Source organism: Acanthaster planci, linkage group LG10 (assembly GCF_054643075.1).
Source record: "Acanthaster planci isolate LZ-2023a linkage group LG10, COTS_SCS, whole genome shotgun sequence".
Taxonomy (NCBI): Eukaryota; Metazoa; Echinodermata; class Asteroidea; order Valvatida; family Acanthasteridae; genus Acanthaster; species Acanthaster planci.
Window position 1 is genome coordinate 10,613,943 of NC_141786.1, and position 13,012 is coordinate 10,626,954.

Sequence of the window (13,012 nt, forward strand, 5' to 3'; positions counted from 1 at the left end):
ATCATTTCTTGTTTGAAAGCAAGATTTCAAAACCTGGTATCAAGAATTATCAGAATAAAGACTACGTTCTTAGAGGTATGGAGTTAATTACATGTACGAGGGAGCTCAGGCTATTTTACAAACAAGCAATGATGAACAATCAGATTTACTTCTTGCTAGACTCCCATATGCTGTTTCAGTGTCATCTGCTTTGGTCAAGGGGCTATCATCCTGGTTTTCCGAAAAGGTGGGCATCTTCATCCTCGGACCTGAGGCATTCTTGATGCGAGCTCTCGGCCGGGAGGGTTTCAGTTGCCTCTCCTGGGAAGAAGGATGTTGCAGAGGCGAGCTCACTGCTAAACTTTCGCATGCATGCAGCTGGCCCAACTCGTCAAACCAGATCCGCGTCTCGACTGGATTCTTCCGACGTTTTGCCCCGACGAGCTTCTTGTCCCGCTCCTCTGGGGCAGGCCTCTTCAAGGGATTCGGGGAGGAAGCAGAAGGGATGGATGTCGGTGGAGCCTCGGGCAAGACGGAGGTGGTAGGGATGGGGAGCTGGTCATCCTGCTGCTGCTGCTTAATGGGCTGCATGCCCAAGCACTGAGCTTGCTGAGCCTGTTGCTGGATGATGGACCAGAGCTGGTCCACGGCATTCTGAGGTGATGCTAGTGACAGCGACGCCTGGGAGGGCAAGACTGAAACCGGGAGAGGGCTGGTTGGAATAGGTGGCAGCATCCCGTCACCTATTATGGTTGTTGCTGGAGCGAACAAGGCCCTGTCCGAAACGACAGGTGTAGGAGCGTGGGTGGTCATGAACTGTGTGAAAGGGGACCTGGTTGTCCCGGGGATGACGGTGTTGCAGCCTAGGACAGGGCTGAGGATGCTTGGCAATGTCTTGATGGATCTGGGTGTGTTGACCTGGCTCAAGAACGGATGAACGGAAGATGTACCGGTGTTGGGGACAGTGGGCAGCAGGGTGGAGTATGCACTGGTCAAGGCAGGGCGGACTGGGGAGGGTTCCTGTGCCTGTTCTGCTTGGTTGTTGAACGAGCCGCTTGTAGTAGGGCAAGCATACAGAAACTGACTGGTTGAGTTGAGCACCTGCGTTGTGGTCACCAGTGTAACTACAGGAGGAGACGACACAGGAGATTGCAGGAAACCAGTGGTTTCCGATTTGGTACAAGTCCGGGACAATGGCACGCTCACATGTGTAAGGGACATGTTGTCAGGACTGGCTGAGGCACGTGGGGTGGAGACTGTCGGGACGGATGTTACCTTAGGAGTAACTGTTCCAGCTGATGCCCCAAACGGTCGCAAGATACTCTGGGCAGTTGAAACTCTTGACAAGCTTGGCACAACAGAAACTGCCGTAGAGACTCTCGAAGTCTTGATTGTAGTGAAGGCACCGGACACATTTTTGGTTGTGAGGGGCGTCGGGCCTGCTTTCACTGGCTCACTGTTCGCACTGGATTTTTTGGCAGACTTAGCCTGACCTATCTGAAAACCCAGAGATGCGGCGGTCCTCTCAAACAGTTTTTTCTGAAGGGCAGCATTATCATCAACTGGGGTCCTTTTTGGTCCATCTGCTAAGGCATCGGTGGCAGCGGGACCATCACTCTCTGGGCTAGTAATGACTGAGTTTTCTCCAACTTTGCGATTTGTCTCCACAGTCCAGCACGACTGCTTGTCTTGATGGGATGGTTGGAGGGATTGATCTGCTTGTTGGTGTACCTCTTGCCCAACACTTCCCCTACCCCTACCCCTGCCTCGACCACGCCCTCTCTCTCCTGTGTTCTTCATCTTCAGCACCTCCCCGGGCTTCAGCAGGATTACCTGGCGACTCGTGATCATGCACTCGGAGGTTCCGGTCTTGTTCTGTGGGTTCGTAGCCAGCTTGACCCTCTGCAGCTGGCTGCTAGCATTGCTGCGGAAGAGACACTTAAGGTAGTCATTTCGATTGATCGAGAGGCCTGCTGAACCAGCTGTGACCACAGGCGATGATGTTGAGACAACCACGCGGGAAACACTTCTTGGAACCAAACTGGTGCTGACTACAACCTTTGCAGGATCTTTCTTATTTTTGTCGGAGGGGTTCTTGGGCACGATGGACCCAACTGAGCTCTCCGATACTTTTGGTTCTTCTATTTCCTTTGATTTCTGCTTCAAGGGGCCTAAATCTGGCTGAAGCCCTGTCCAGAGATCCAGCAGCGCCTCGTTGGACACAAAGTCCCCCATGACCCGTTTAAGAGGCCACCGCCTCACAGGCTTGACTGGTTCTGCAGACGAGACCCTAGGCTCCTCAGAAGGTTTTACTGCATCCAAATCAATGCCTTTATCTTTGCTGTCTGCTTTCAGCTCATCACGTGGCATCTGCCTTCCTACTGCCGTCTCACTTTCGGTGGTTTGCTTGTTGTCCTTTGTCTTGGCAGGTACTGCATTGGCTGGCGAATTCTCTTTGGGTTCTACCTCAGGTTTCTGCCCATCTTTTTCACCAGGAACAGTGGTAATCTTGTTGTTGAGGGTGGCAGTAATTCGGGTTCTGGTATTTTCACAGTATAGGACTCTTGTAGTTCTCCTCCTCAAACTCCGTGTCCCTGTCTCACACTCATCTCCTTCCTTGTGTCCCTTGTCATTTCCCTTGGTTCCCTTTTCGTTCATGGAAATCTGCAGCCGCCGCTGAGCACTTTTCAGAGATAGCCCAAAGGATGTGTTGCTTTCTTCCTGGGCTCCATTTTGAGAGGCATCCATATCTCTTTCTTCGTCCTCCTCTCTCCTGGTTGAGACTGGAGTCTTACTTTTAGGGGGCCGACCCCGACGTCTTTTCATTGGCAGCTGGGGTGTTCCTGCGAGTGTGGGCTCACTCTCATCACCTTCCAGCTGAACATTGTCCTTGCATGAAATGCCCTCTAAGGACATCTCTTTGGAGGACGAGGCGCTGCTTGAGTTCCTCTTGCGGCGAGGAACTCTCTCTTCTGACTTCTCAACGATGCGGGTGAGACGGGAGAAGGTTGACCTCATCGGATACTTCTTTCGTTCTAGAGGAATTTGGCTAGCTGCAAAATCATCCTTACTACTGTCGGGAAAGATGGGAGCAGCAACAAAACTGCCAGTTTTCTCATCCAGGATGTATTCCACTGCTGCCTCTGTGACACCTTTGTCTGGCACTTCTCTCTCCTCTGTGCCTTCACTGACATGAAATTTGTTCTGGTTGAGTGTCTCAGATAATTTTGTCAGTTGCTCTTCCTCTAGCAAATTATCGTTTGCCGTACAGTGAGATTCAAAAACCACGTGGTCATCACCCTTCTCTGATCTGGAATACATATGGGCAACTTCCGATTCAGACGCACCCCTTTCACGCCTTCCACCTGTGACAAGAGTAGATGACTCTTTTGACAGACTCTGTGAAAACGATGGTGTATTTGGTAGTGATCTGGCTTTTGTTGGGAGGGACGCAGCCGAACTGAGAGACAGGCTTCTGTCAGATTTTGGGGTGGTTGGCATGGACCTCTCAGAATCTTTCGAAGGACTTGAGTACAAATCACAGGACATACTTCGCACTCTGTTATTATGCACTTTGTAGATGTCATGGAGGACAACGACTGCTTTTCGCAGCGTTTGGGACATGTCCATCTTGACAGGCTCTTCGCCAGAGATGCGTTCACCACGATCACTTGTATGCATTTCTGTATCCCTGTAACTGTTCTCAAGAAAAACATCATCGTCTGCCTCCTCGGCAGTGCAGCAAGGCTGATTCTCGGGTCTACTTTCCAGTGCCAACGTGACAGCCAACACTTCTGATTCAACCGCTTCACTGACTCCTTGACTTGACGCTGTCGTTATCTGCCTCATATCCAGCACATTCCCCTCACCACAGACACTTTTGGGAGACTGCAAGGGCCTGTCAACTTCCATTTCGGCTACATCTTTATCGAGACCCACAGTGCTTCCAGTTGTTGCATTCTGCTCCGCCTCTTTTTCACAGGATTGCACAGAGAGACTGCTGATGGACCCACCTCTGGGAGCAGAGGTCAAGCTGGATGTGCTGGAAAGGCTACAACTCCTGGGGCCTTCATTCTTTTCATCAGGATCAGGACAGAGGTGTGGTGGCAGACTCAAATCCAGAACTTGGTCGGAGCAAGCTGGTTGAGAGTTAACTTCAGCTTGAGCAATATGTTGCGAAGATGACTCGGAAATCTTGTGGGGCTCATCAGCCTCTGGGTCCTCTATTTTCCTTCTCTTAGCAAGTGGCTCTTCCATTTTCTCTGCACTAACTTTTGGAATCTCTCCTGCAGACCCAGGGCCGCCTTCTGAGGGTGTAACTGCATCCAGGTGTCTCTTATGATCTGAGCACTTGCCTTGAGTAACTTCGTCAATCAGCACTTCTTGCGTAGCAGGTAATTCCTCATGCATCACGGTCTCTCCCTGACCACCCTGTCCAGATTCTGCAGAGCTGGCAGAAACCTTGCTATCTGTCCAAGTGTGTTCCGGTTCATTGAATTCCCTCTCAGCTTTGCAAGATTCACTCTCCCATTCCGATGACAAGCACGCTGGCAAACCAGCATCGATTTCCATGCTTTCTGCACCGAGACTGCTACTGCAGCTAGCCTCATCGGTGACAGAAACTTGCCTTGCCGTCCTTGGGGATTCTCCATCCCTGTCCACTTCTTGCTTTCCACACTGCATAGAGCTCCTGACAGCTGTATCTTCTATTGATGAGCTCTTCAAGCCTCCATAGGATGCATGTGCTGAAGGTGCCAGAGCAGCTGCACTTAATGTAGATCCTGCATCCACAGTCAAGTCATCAATTACATTTGACTGAATCCCAAGGGTGTCTAGCTCCTTTTTCAAAGAGGATTGTAGGTCGGTTAATTCATCCCTTCTTCCAGGAGTAGCTTCAACAGCTTCAATATCATTAAGTAATGAGGGCTTAGGGTCCTCCATGTATAGAGCTGGGTGACTGGACTTAAACTGGACTATGACATCTGACTGTTCAGCAGAACCCACTGCATGAATTCTGTTAGATTCTAATTCAAATTCTGAGAGAATTGCACTCTTGGCATCAAAAGTCAATTTTGCGTCAGGATGCGCACTCTGATACTCTCTATTTTCTGACAGAGTTCTCCCAGTTTCTAGGTGGCAACCTAGACTTCGTCTATTCAGCATAGGCTGCGGTGTCAGTTCCACAGTGCTTGAAGTGCCACCAGGCGTGCCTACGGAGGAGTCCACTTCGCTCTCATTCAGCTGGCCGTCATCCTTCTCTGTGACTGACAAGAGGTCTCCACGCTTGGCCGAATATTCGCGCAGGCTTTCCAGCTCGATTACATCTGCGACGATGTCCCTCGTGTGCTGGCTCAGGTCGGTGTCCTCATCTGAGCAGGTATCTTGTGTACTCTTCGAGGCACCCATGCTCTCCTGCGAACTGGAGCACCCGTCCTGAGAGTCTGATTCAAAACCTGCCAGTACTAAGCAACCTCTAGGAGTGTTGCCACTACCAGTTTTAGTGACTGTTGGTAACCTTTCATTTTGATGGTTAATTTGACTATTATCCGCTGGCTTAGGCTCCACAGGACCTTTGGAACAAGCTCCCTCATTACTTCCCACTTGTACTGTTCTAGAAGCACCACAAGCTTTGGAGGAAAGACTCTCCTCTGTTGTCTCCTCCTGCTCTTCACCAGTACTTAGAGGAAGGCCTCCAGGAGGGCTGCTCTCTGTCTTCTGGGATATTAACGGTGAAGGCAAGTCATGTGCAAGGGTCTTTTGGGTAACCCCCTCTGTCAACAGGCTGTCGATGAATTTGAATATAGATCTTGTGGGAGTGTCCCCGGATGAAACCTTCTCCGAGCAAAGTTCAGCTTGGGTATCGAGCATTGGGGAAGCAAGGCTCCCACAGCTGCTGCTTGTCCGAGGGATGGCAGGCGTGTGAGATGTTGGCACATTCCCGTGCCTATCTGAAACTGAAACCTCAGCTGAGGTGGTGGCGAGGACAGATCCCAAGTCATGACTGCGACAGTTTGAGTCCAGAGATCCTTTGGAAGTGAGTGTCTGTGACGGCATGTTGGACATATCTGCTTCAGATCCGGCATCTGTTCGAGTACAATGTACCGCTGTCTCTGATGAGGGCACCTCCGGGGAATTCATGGTAGTAATGCAGTTAATGCCCTGATTTGTGGTCAAGCTGGGGCTCTCTGAATTGACTGGTATTGCAACATTTGAAGAAGTACACGAAACCTGCTCGCTTGATGGTGCCTGAGCTGTAGGCTCAGGTGGGTTAATTGCCAGTGCTCTCGTTTCAGACATACTCGATGAGGCTTCACTGTCCTGAGAAGATCTTCTCCTGGCTTCCTCAATTCTCCCACACTGGGCAGCATAATTCAAACTCATCACCATCCGACTCAGGTTATCTGAGAGATCAGAGTCATCTCTCTGTACATCCGCAATTGTCATTCTCTGATTTGTAATAGCTCCCTGTGGCAAGTGTTTCAGAGTTTTCTCTGACAGGCCGGTGGTGTTCATAGCTAGACTGACAGAGGGAGATGGAAAGGACTGGGTAAGCCTGATATCCTCAGGGGAGGTCTTGAAGGCTTCAGGTAGCTCTTGAGCTTCAAATGTTGGACAGCTCTTGCTCAAAGCATCCACACCTTCATCAGGAACATCTAAGCAAGTGGCTGCTGCTTCTAGTTCTGCCCCTTGGGACTGGTCTTGCATGGCTAGCTCAGCCTCATCCATTTGCATGGCAATTTCAGCATCCACTTGCTCCAGGGCTGCAGACAAGGCAGCTTCTGGGTCCACGCCCCCATCTCGGAGCTCCGCCTCGCACTGCAGCATCGTTTCGGGATCCAACAGGGATTCCAGCCCAGTGCTGTCCAAGGACAGCTCAAAGACCCCGTCCATCATCTCCACCCCAGGCTTCTCAAGTCCTAGAATCTGGGCACCATCCTCGTCCATCTCGGGGATGATGGGCATGTCGCTACCAAGCTCCGTGATGTGAGGGTGAGACTTCCGCCTGTTGAGGGTTCCGGGGCTGTGAGCTGTGGTGTGGTTGACATCGAGGGGAGACTTTGGGGTAGCAGCTGCTTTGTACTCAAAGATGCGGATGGTGTAGACACAGCGGCGTCTTGCATCAAATGTACTCCAATAAACTCTCTGGCACCTGTGTGCACATGGAAAAATGTTGAGAACTGTATTACACAATGGCAAAGTAAAAAAGAAAAAGTGGACATTAAAACGATGTCATTCTATATAGTGTTCTATCCGAACTTAGACCACATATTCTGAGCAGCATTCACAAAATCAAAGGCACAGTTTTATCAGGAAAATGGCTGATTACACTGATTTCTTATCTTTATATTGTGAAGTCCAGAGGCCTTAAGCTTCTGAACAATTGTGCGAAATTCACATTAATGTCACATTGATGACTAAAATTGATGTGAGTGAAACATCAAGTCACACTGCTGTAGATCTGTGATGTGACCATGAGGGTAAAAATAAATGCTGTGCGGACTGCTCTTGGTAGCTTGTGAGAGTTCCATAGCACAGATGGCTACAAATGCTTCAGAGACAAAATCCATTGGTGATTGATGCTTGAAAGTGATGCTCCAGCTAGTATGCTCCTTCATGGAAAACTTTATTTGAAATGGAAATGTATGAACTCATTGGAATGGTCTTCAGCAATTCTTCATTTGAGATGCTCCCTGAATCTAACCATCTCTTCTTGCCAAAGTTCGCGTAACAGAGCTCTGCTTGTCGACCAAAACGGCATATTTTTGGCACTTTTAATGCACAGGAAACATAACTCCTTTCAAACTCAGGCATCAAGCCTCACCTGAACTCTAGCGGGTACAGCGTGTCCTGCTGGTCCGAGGCCGGCCCTAGGCGCCCCAGGTCATCCACGGTCAGCGATCCCACCATCATGTTGATGCGGCTGACCTCCAGACCCTGGGTGAAGTTGCGGTTGAGCTTCATGTTGTCCAAGCTGACGCAAACACGCCGGAGGACAGCAAAGTTACCCTCTTGGATGGTCTGCATGGTGAAATAAAAACAAACAAACTGAAACCTGCCACAAATACAATCCTTCAGAGGTTCTGGTTATGTTTTCTCATCGTCATTGAGCACACACCGATCCTTGTCACATTATGACTATTAAGGTCCCTAGTAAATTAATACACATGCCTATAGGGAATGGCTACATAATAGCCACAAGATTCAGCTGGTACCGTTATATGTAGCCGTCAACAGCACTTTCAGATGTAGCAAGAGCCATGAAACTAAATTTCAAGCGAGTTACCTCTTGGGCCATTTAGTACCTGTGGTAAAATGGCCACATCCACTTGCTGCTAGTGCTTTTTTTTAATTTTGGTAGTCTACAGCACTGCACTTAACTACTTCATAATATAATACATGTATCTGAGCACATCTGTTGACTAACTATCCTACTGAACCCCATTTTTTGACCAAACAGCAGTGGTATGGGCCTTGGTAGGCAAACATGTCAAATGTGTACAGGAAACAGGCCAAATCAGTGTAGTATTCAAGTCCATCAGAAGTCCCTGCAGGGACTTGTAATTATAAGTCCGTCAGAAGTCCACCATGAGTCATTCTGTCTTAAGCCGATTCACATGCTTTAGCAATTGGTCACCCTATTACTTGTGACTAGCTTTGTGAAGGGACTAGTAACTGGCCTTGTGAAGGGACTAGTAACTGGCCTTGTGAAGGGACTAGTAACTGGCCTTGTGAAGGGACTAGTAACTGGCCTTGTGAAGGGACTAGTAACTGGCCTTGTGAAGGGACTAGTAACTGGCCTTGTGAAGTGACTAGTAACTGGCCTTGTGAAGTGACTAGTAACTGGCCTTGTGAAGGGACTAGTAACTGGCCTTGTGAAGGGACTAGTAACTGGCTTTGTGAAGGGACTTGTGACTGGCCTTGTGAAGGGACTATTAACTGGCCTTGTGATGGGACTTGTGACTGGCCTTGTGAAGGGACTTAACTCTGACACTTGCTCAAATGTGTCACTGTTTCATCCATGCCAACTCATATATGCTGTGCTTCGCAGTCGGCCGAATGTACTAAGGTCTGTAAATATATCGATAATATCCGATACATTGATTTCGCTTTGATATCAACATGAATGACATCACTTTAACTTTGAAATCGATACATCGAAAGCACTGATATAATGGACAATTACAGACAATGTCTTGTCCGAGGTGAAAGAAGAACGTTAGTGCCTTTCCCTAGAATAGTACTTGATGCGGGCCGCTCAAGAGAAACTCAAAGGCAATAAATTGTTACAGTGTTCAGCGGTTCAGCCCAATAAACCCCTCACTCCCCTTTCATGAATTGAATCTCGACACCACTGGCTTTCTCTGATCCTGCAGACTGTCTGATCTTGTTGACGACTGTCGTGGTCTTGCGGACTTGTTAAATAAAGATTAAATCCTTTAACCCTAACTGCCAAGCATATTGTTTTGCTTACACTACTCAGTACTAGTGCTACAAATTACTACTGCTAGCTAGGTTACTTCCATTGTTACTCGTACAGAGAACAATAAAGCCATGCATTCATAGTGCCTCAGCACTGTATGGTACATTGTCTTCTCTATTGTATTTTATGGCTTCACAGAACAATAAAGTCATGTCCTCTTACAAGCGACAGGGCTGAATACTACATTTTACGACAACTAGTAATTTGTAGTATTATGTAGGGTTTGTTTATGTAGGACTTAAAGAGTACGCATTCATATTAAAATGAGGTGAGCCATCAGTGACGCCGGGCGTTCCAAATGCGGTCTGGCCGGACTTGAAGAGTTTTTATTCATGAGGCATATCATCAATGAAGCCGGCTGCTCAGATCGCAGACTGGCAGGAGTATGCATATGACTGCAGGTTGTTGGTGTTGTCAGGTGCTCTTTTGTTTGGGGAAGATTAAAGAAGCTTGCAAATTCCAGCAGACTTATCGTGTGCTGCACGGTTAGGACCAATTGGTGAGCCGCCTAACGGCAAAAGGTGTTCAGCACTGGTTTTGAGCTTGAAAACATTTTTCACATAAATTTGATATATCAGTTTTATCGATATCGCGCTGCTAATATATCAATATCTGCAATTATCTATAATCAACGGAGCTTCCTATGTACTTGTATATCTTCTTACTTCTTATCTAGTTTTGTTCGTCATTCCAAAGATTTCATTTATTTTTCACTACAATTTTGACTTGTGCTAATTTTCAATATTTTCTAATTTATAAAATAATCCTGCCATTTTCTTGCTGCCTTTGATAGTCAGACTTTGACACAGCCATGGCCCAAATCCCGAGTGGCAAGCTACTTACCTCTCGGTCCACTTTGTCCCTGTGGGTGTTGCAGAACACCTTTTTGTCCTCCTGAAAGACGCAGTTCTTTTCCCTGGCACACATGAAGTGGTAGTTGGCCGGGCAGCCCCGCTGGCAACAGCCGACGGTGGCTCCAAACTTGTTGCAACCCTCACAGCGCTGCCAAAAAAAGATCGAGGCGTAAAGAAATACTCATAATGCCTACTGTAATCTTTCAAGGACCTCTACAAGCTAGTTTCATTAGTTTTATAACGTCTCAGTGAACTTGTGAGCTAAGCAGGACTTTTCATTTTTCAGCAATGAACATGCAATGCATAGTTCAAACAAAAACCAGGGTGAAGCTTTGAAAAAAAAGGACATCTTATTATAATTGGGGAAAACAAGTTTATTTGAGCAAACAAAGTAGGACAAAACAGCAATTCCATACCGGTGCATAACCACTTCCTGCCGGGGACTCCGGGATCGGAGACATATGGTTTATATGGGTGGCCGGGGTCTCCGAACTCGGACAAAGGAAACAGGGCCCTGTAACAAAAGACCGTACTCCGAACAAAAGACTAGGCTGCTGGGCATTACCGACATTTTTCACTCTCAAAAGTGGTGATAATCCAGCCTTGTTTCGAAACCGTATACCAGGGTTTGGGGCATTGAGAGCGAGCGGATTACCACGGGGGACGAAAGCTCTCCACCAACGCAGCGATGAGCCACACAGCACCGCGGCACGCTAATCTGGCCCCTATTGAAAAGAGGTCAGCAGTGCACTAAGCGAGGTCCGTGAACAAAGACAGTTACACAACACCGCACAATCTGGGCTGTTTACAAGGCTGCTGGCCTGGCTGAAATACTCGGTCGTCAATGAAGGTCACCTGTCAACTTAGAGTAGTGCCTAAATATTACTTGGTGCGGCTATAAATGACCGTTAAATGAAATGATGAATTTTTGAAGGATTTTGAAAACGGAAGAAATGATAGTCATGCCGGCCCAGCATCATCAACATTGAAAAATGCCCGGCATGAAGTGGATAACACTGCTTCTATTCAGTGTGGAGCGTGGAAGATTACAGTTTTTATGACCAGAGATTAACCAGTTGTAGATCTCGATATGTTTAACTTTGCGAGTCTATCAGGGGTGTGAGTGGCCACTTAAAATTGAAGCTGAAAACAGCTAGCAAAAAGCTGAAACGTAACAAGTTCCCATAGTGTTGTACAGACCAGGTGTACAAGAAAGCCGAAATTCACGGTCAACATCTGCACAAAAAAGCGCTGGGATCAGCCAAAAAGCTGTATTCTCACACCCTGCTCTATAAAATTCTAAAATACCCAACTGTGACTGACCGTCCGTTGTAACCAAGTAATTATCAATTAGACCCTTCACAAACCTTTCAAAATCCTCCACAGTGCTGGAACCCAAATTCAGACTCGGGGGGGGGGAGTGTCAAGTAAACTCATTGGCTGAGCCCACGGACTCCATATGAAGCAATAGAATCTAGGCTCTACCTTCCCTAGTCCGACAATTCTAAAACCACCGGTGGATTTCGAAGGATCTAGGGCAGAATAGGGTAGTTTTCCTTAATAGGACATTTCCTAACTGGTAGAGACTGAAGAGGTGGGACTCACCAACTGCCGGCCCCTCCAGATGGCTGCATGGACGTTGATGAGTGACCCGTCCATCTCCTCAAAGACCTCTGCTGACCACAGCCCACAATTGATGTGGATCCACTCGTCCTGGAAGAAAGGTTGGGGAATAGATGGATCGTTACGATAGAGTTAATAGATGAAAGCAGTCAGCACTGTGTTCTTGCTCTGGAGATAGGTATCTGTCCCTCCTACATGATACAGTTATGATGTTTATTTATATCTGTGCATCCAACAGCTCATTTAGCGCCAACTACAGGATGAAGTGATAATTAAGAAGACAATGAAGAGGTGTTCAGTTTTAGAGGTGGGAGGAAAACCCATGATGAATATTCCAGGGGAAAACCCTCGGAGTCAGGCAGGGACTGATTCCCCCATCCACATGCTGACCTAGGTGGGGATTGACTCCCCAGGTTGGATCTTTGGGCATTTGCAACAGACATGCCGCATTTCCAAACGACGGCCAAATAATACAAACAAAGCCACTGGACTAGAGACATCCTCAACGGTAAATGAACAGGCCAGATATTAAAACCATGTGACTCATGTGGCTCACAATCAATCTGCTCTTTGGGCATTTTTGTCTTTACCTGCCCACAGTACAGTAGCCGGCCTCCATCGTTTGGGTCCTCGTCCGAGAAACGACCGCACAAGCAGCATCTCCTGGTGTCGTCTGTTTCTGGCTCGGCCAATGGCGTCACTTGGGCATTTCCTCCTAAGACAAGACACGTAAAAGATGGTCACACCTTCCATAGAGGATTTTGAAAAGACATTTCACTGGTATCGGTAAAACCAGAACCATATTCATCCTTTAAAAGTACAGATTAGGGGATTCAATAGGCTACAAGAGCTGCTGAGAAAGTGTATCAATGTGGGCTTCAGAAGGGGCCAAACAGAACACAGACAGACTGTGACAGAGGCAGACAGAGAGTTCATCCTAAGCAAAACATTAAGCAAAGACCTAGAGAGCAAAGACCTGATACAGGGGCCCAGGGCTTCAGGAATTTCATTTTGTTCCGTAAATAGTTGCCAGAAATTGAATGCGGAGCTTAAGATGTGGGACAAAAAACAGTCG

At 47.7% G+C, this 13,012-nt stretch overlaps 1 protein-coding gene across 1 annotated transcript in view; it reads right to left on the bottom strand.

Moving 5' to 3' along the window:
• LOC110983880 (histone-lysine N-methyltransferase 2A-like) overlaps positions 1–13,012 on the bottom strand; it is a 46,711-nt gene that overhangs the window by 8,947 nt on the left and 24,752 nt on the right. Inside the window, exons 19-23 of the mRNA XM_022243508.2 lie at positions 12,528–12,652; positions 11,920–12,027; positions 10,304–10,462; positions 7,802–7,998; positions 150–7,129 (exon numbers count right to left, since the gene is read on the bottom strand). Coding sequence (XP_022099200.2) covers positions 150–7,129; positions 7,802–7,998; positions 10,304–10,462; positions 11,920–12,027; positions 12,528–12,652 — 7,569 coding nt within the window. The remainder of the gene's footprint in view (positions 1–149; positions 7,130–7,801; positions 7,999–10,303; positions 10,463–11,919; positions 12,028–12,527; positions 12,653–13,012) is intronic.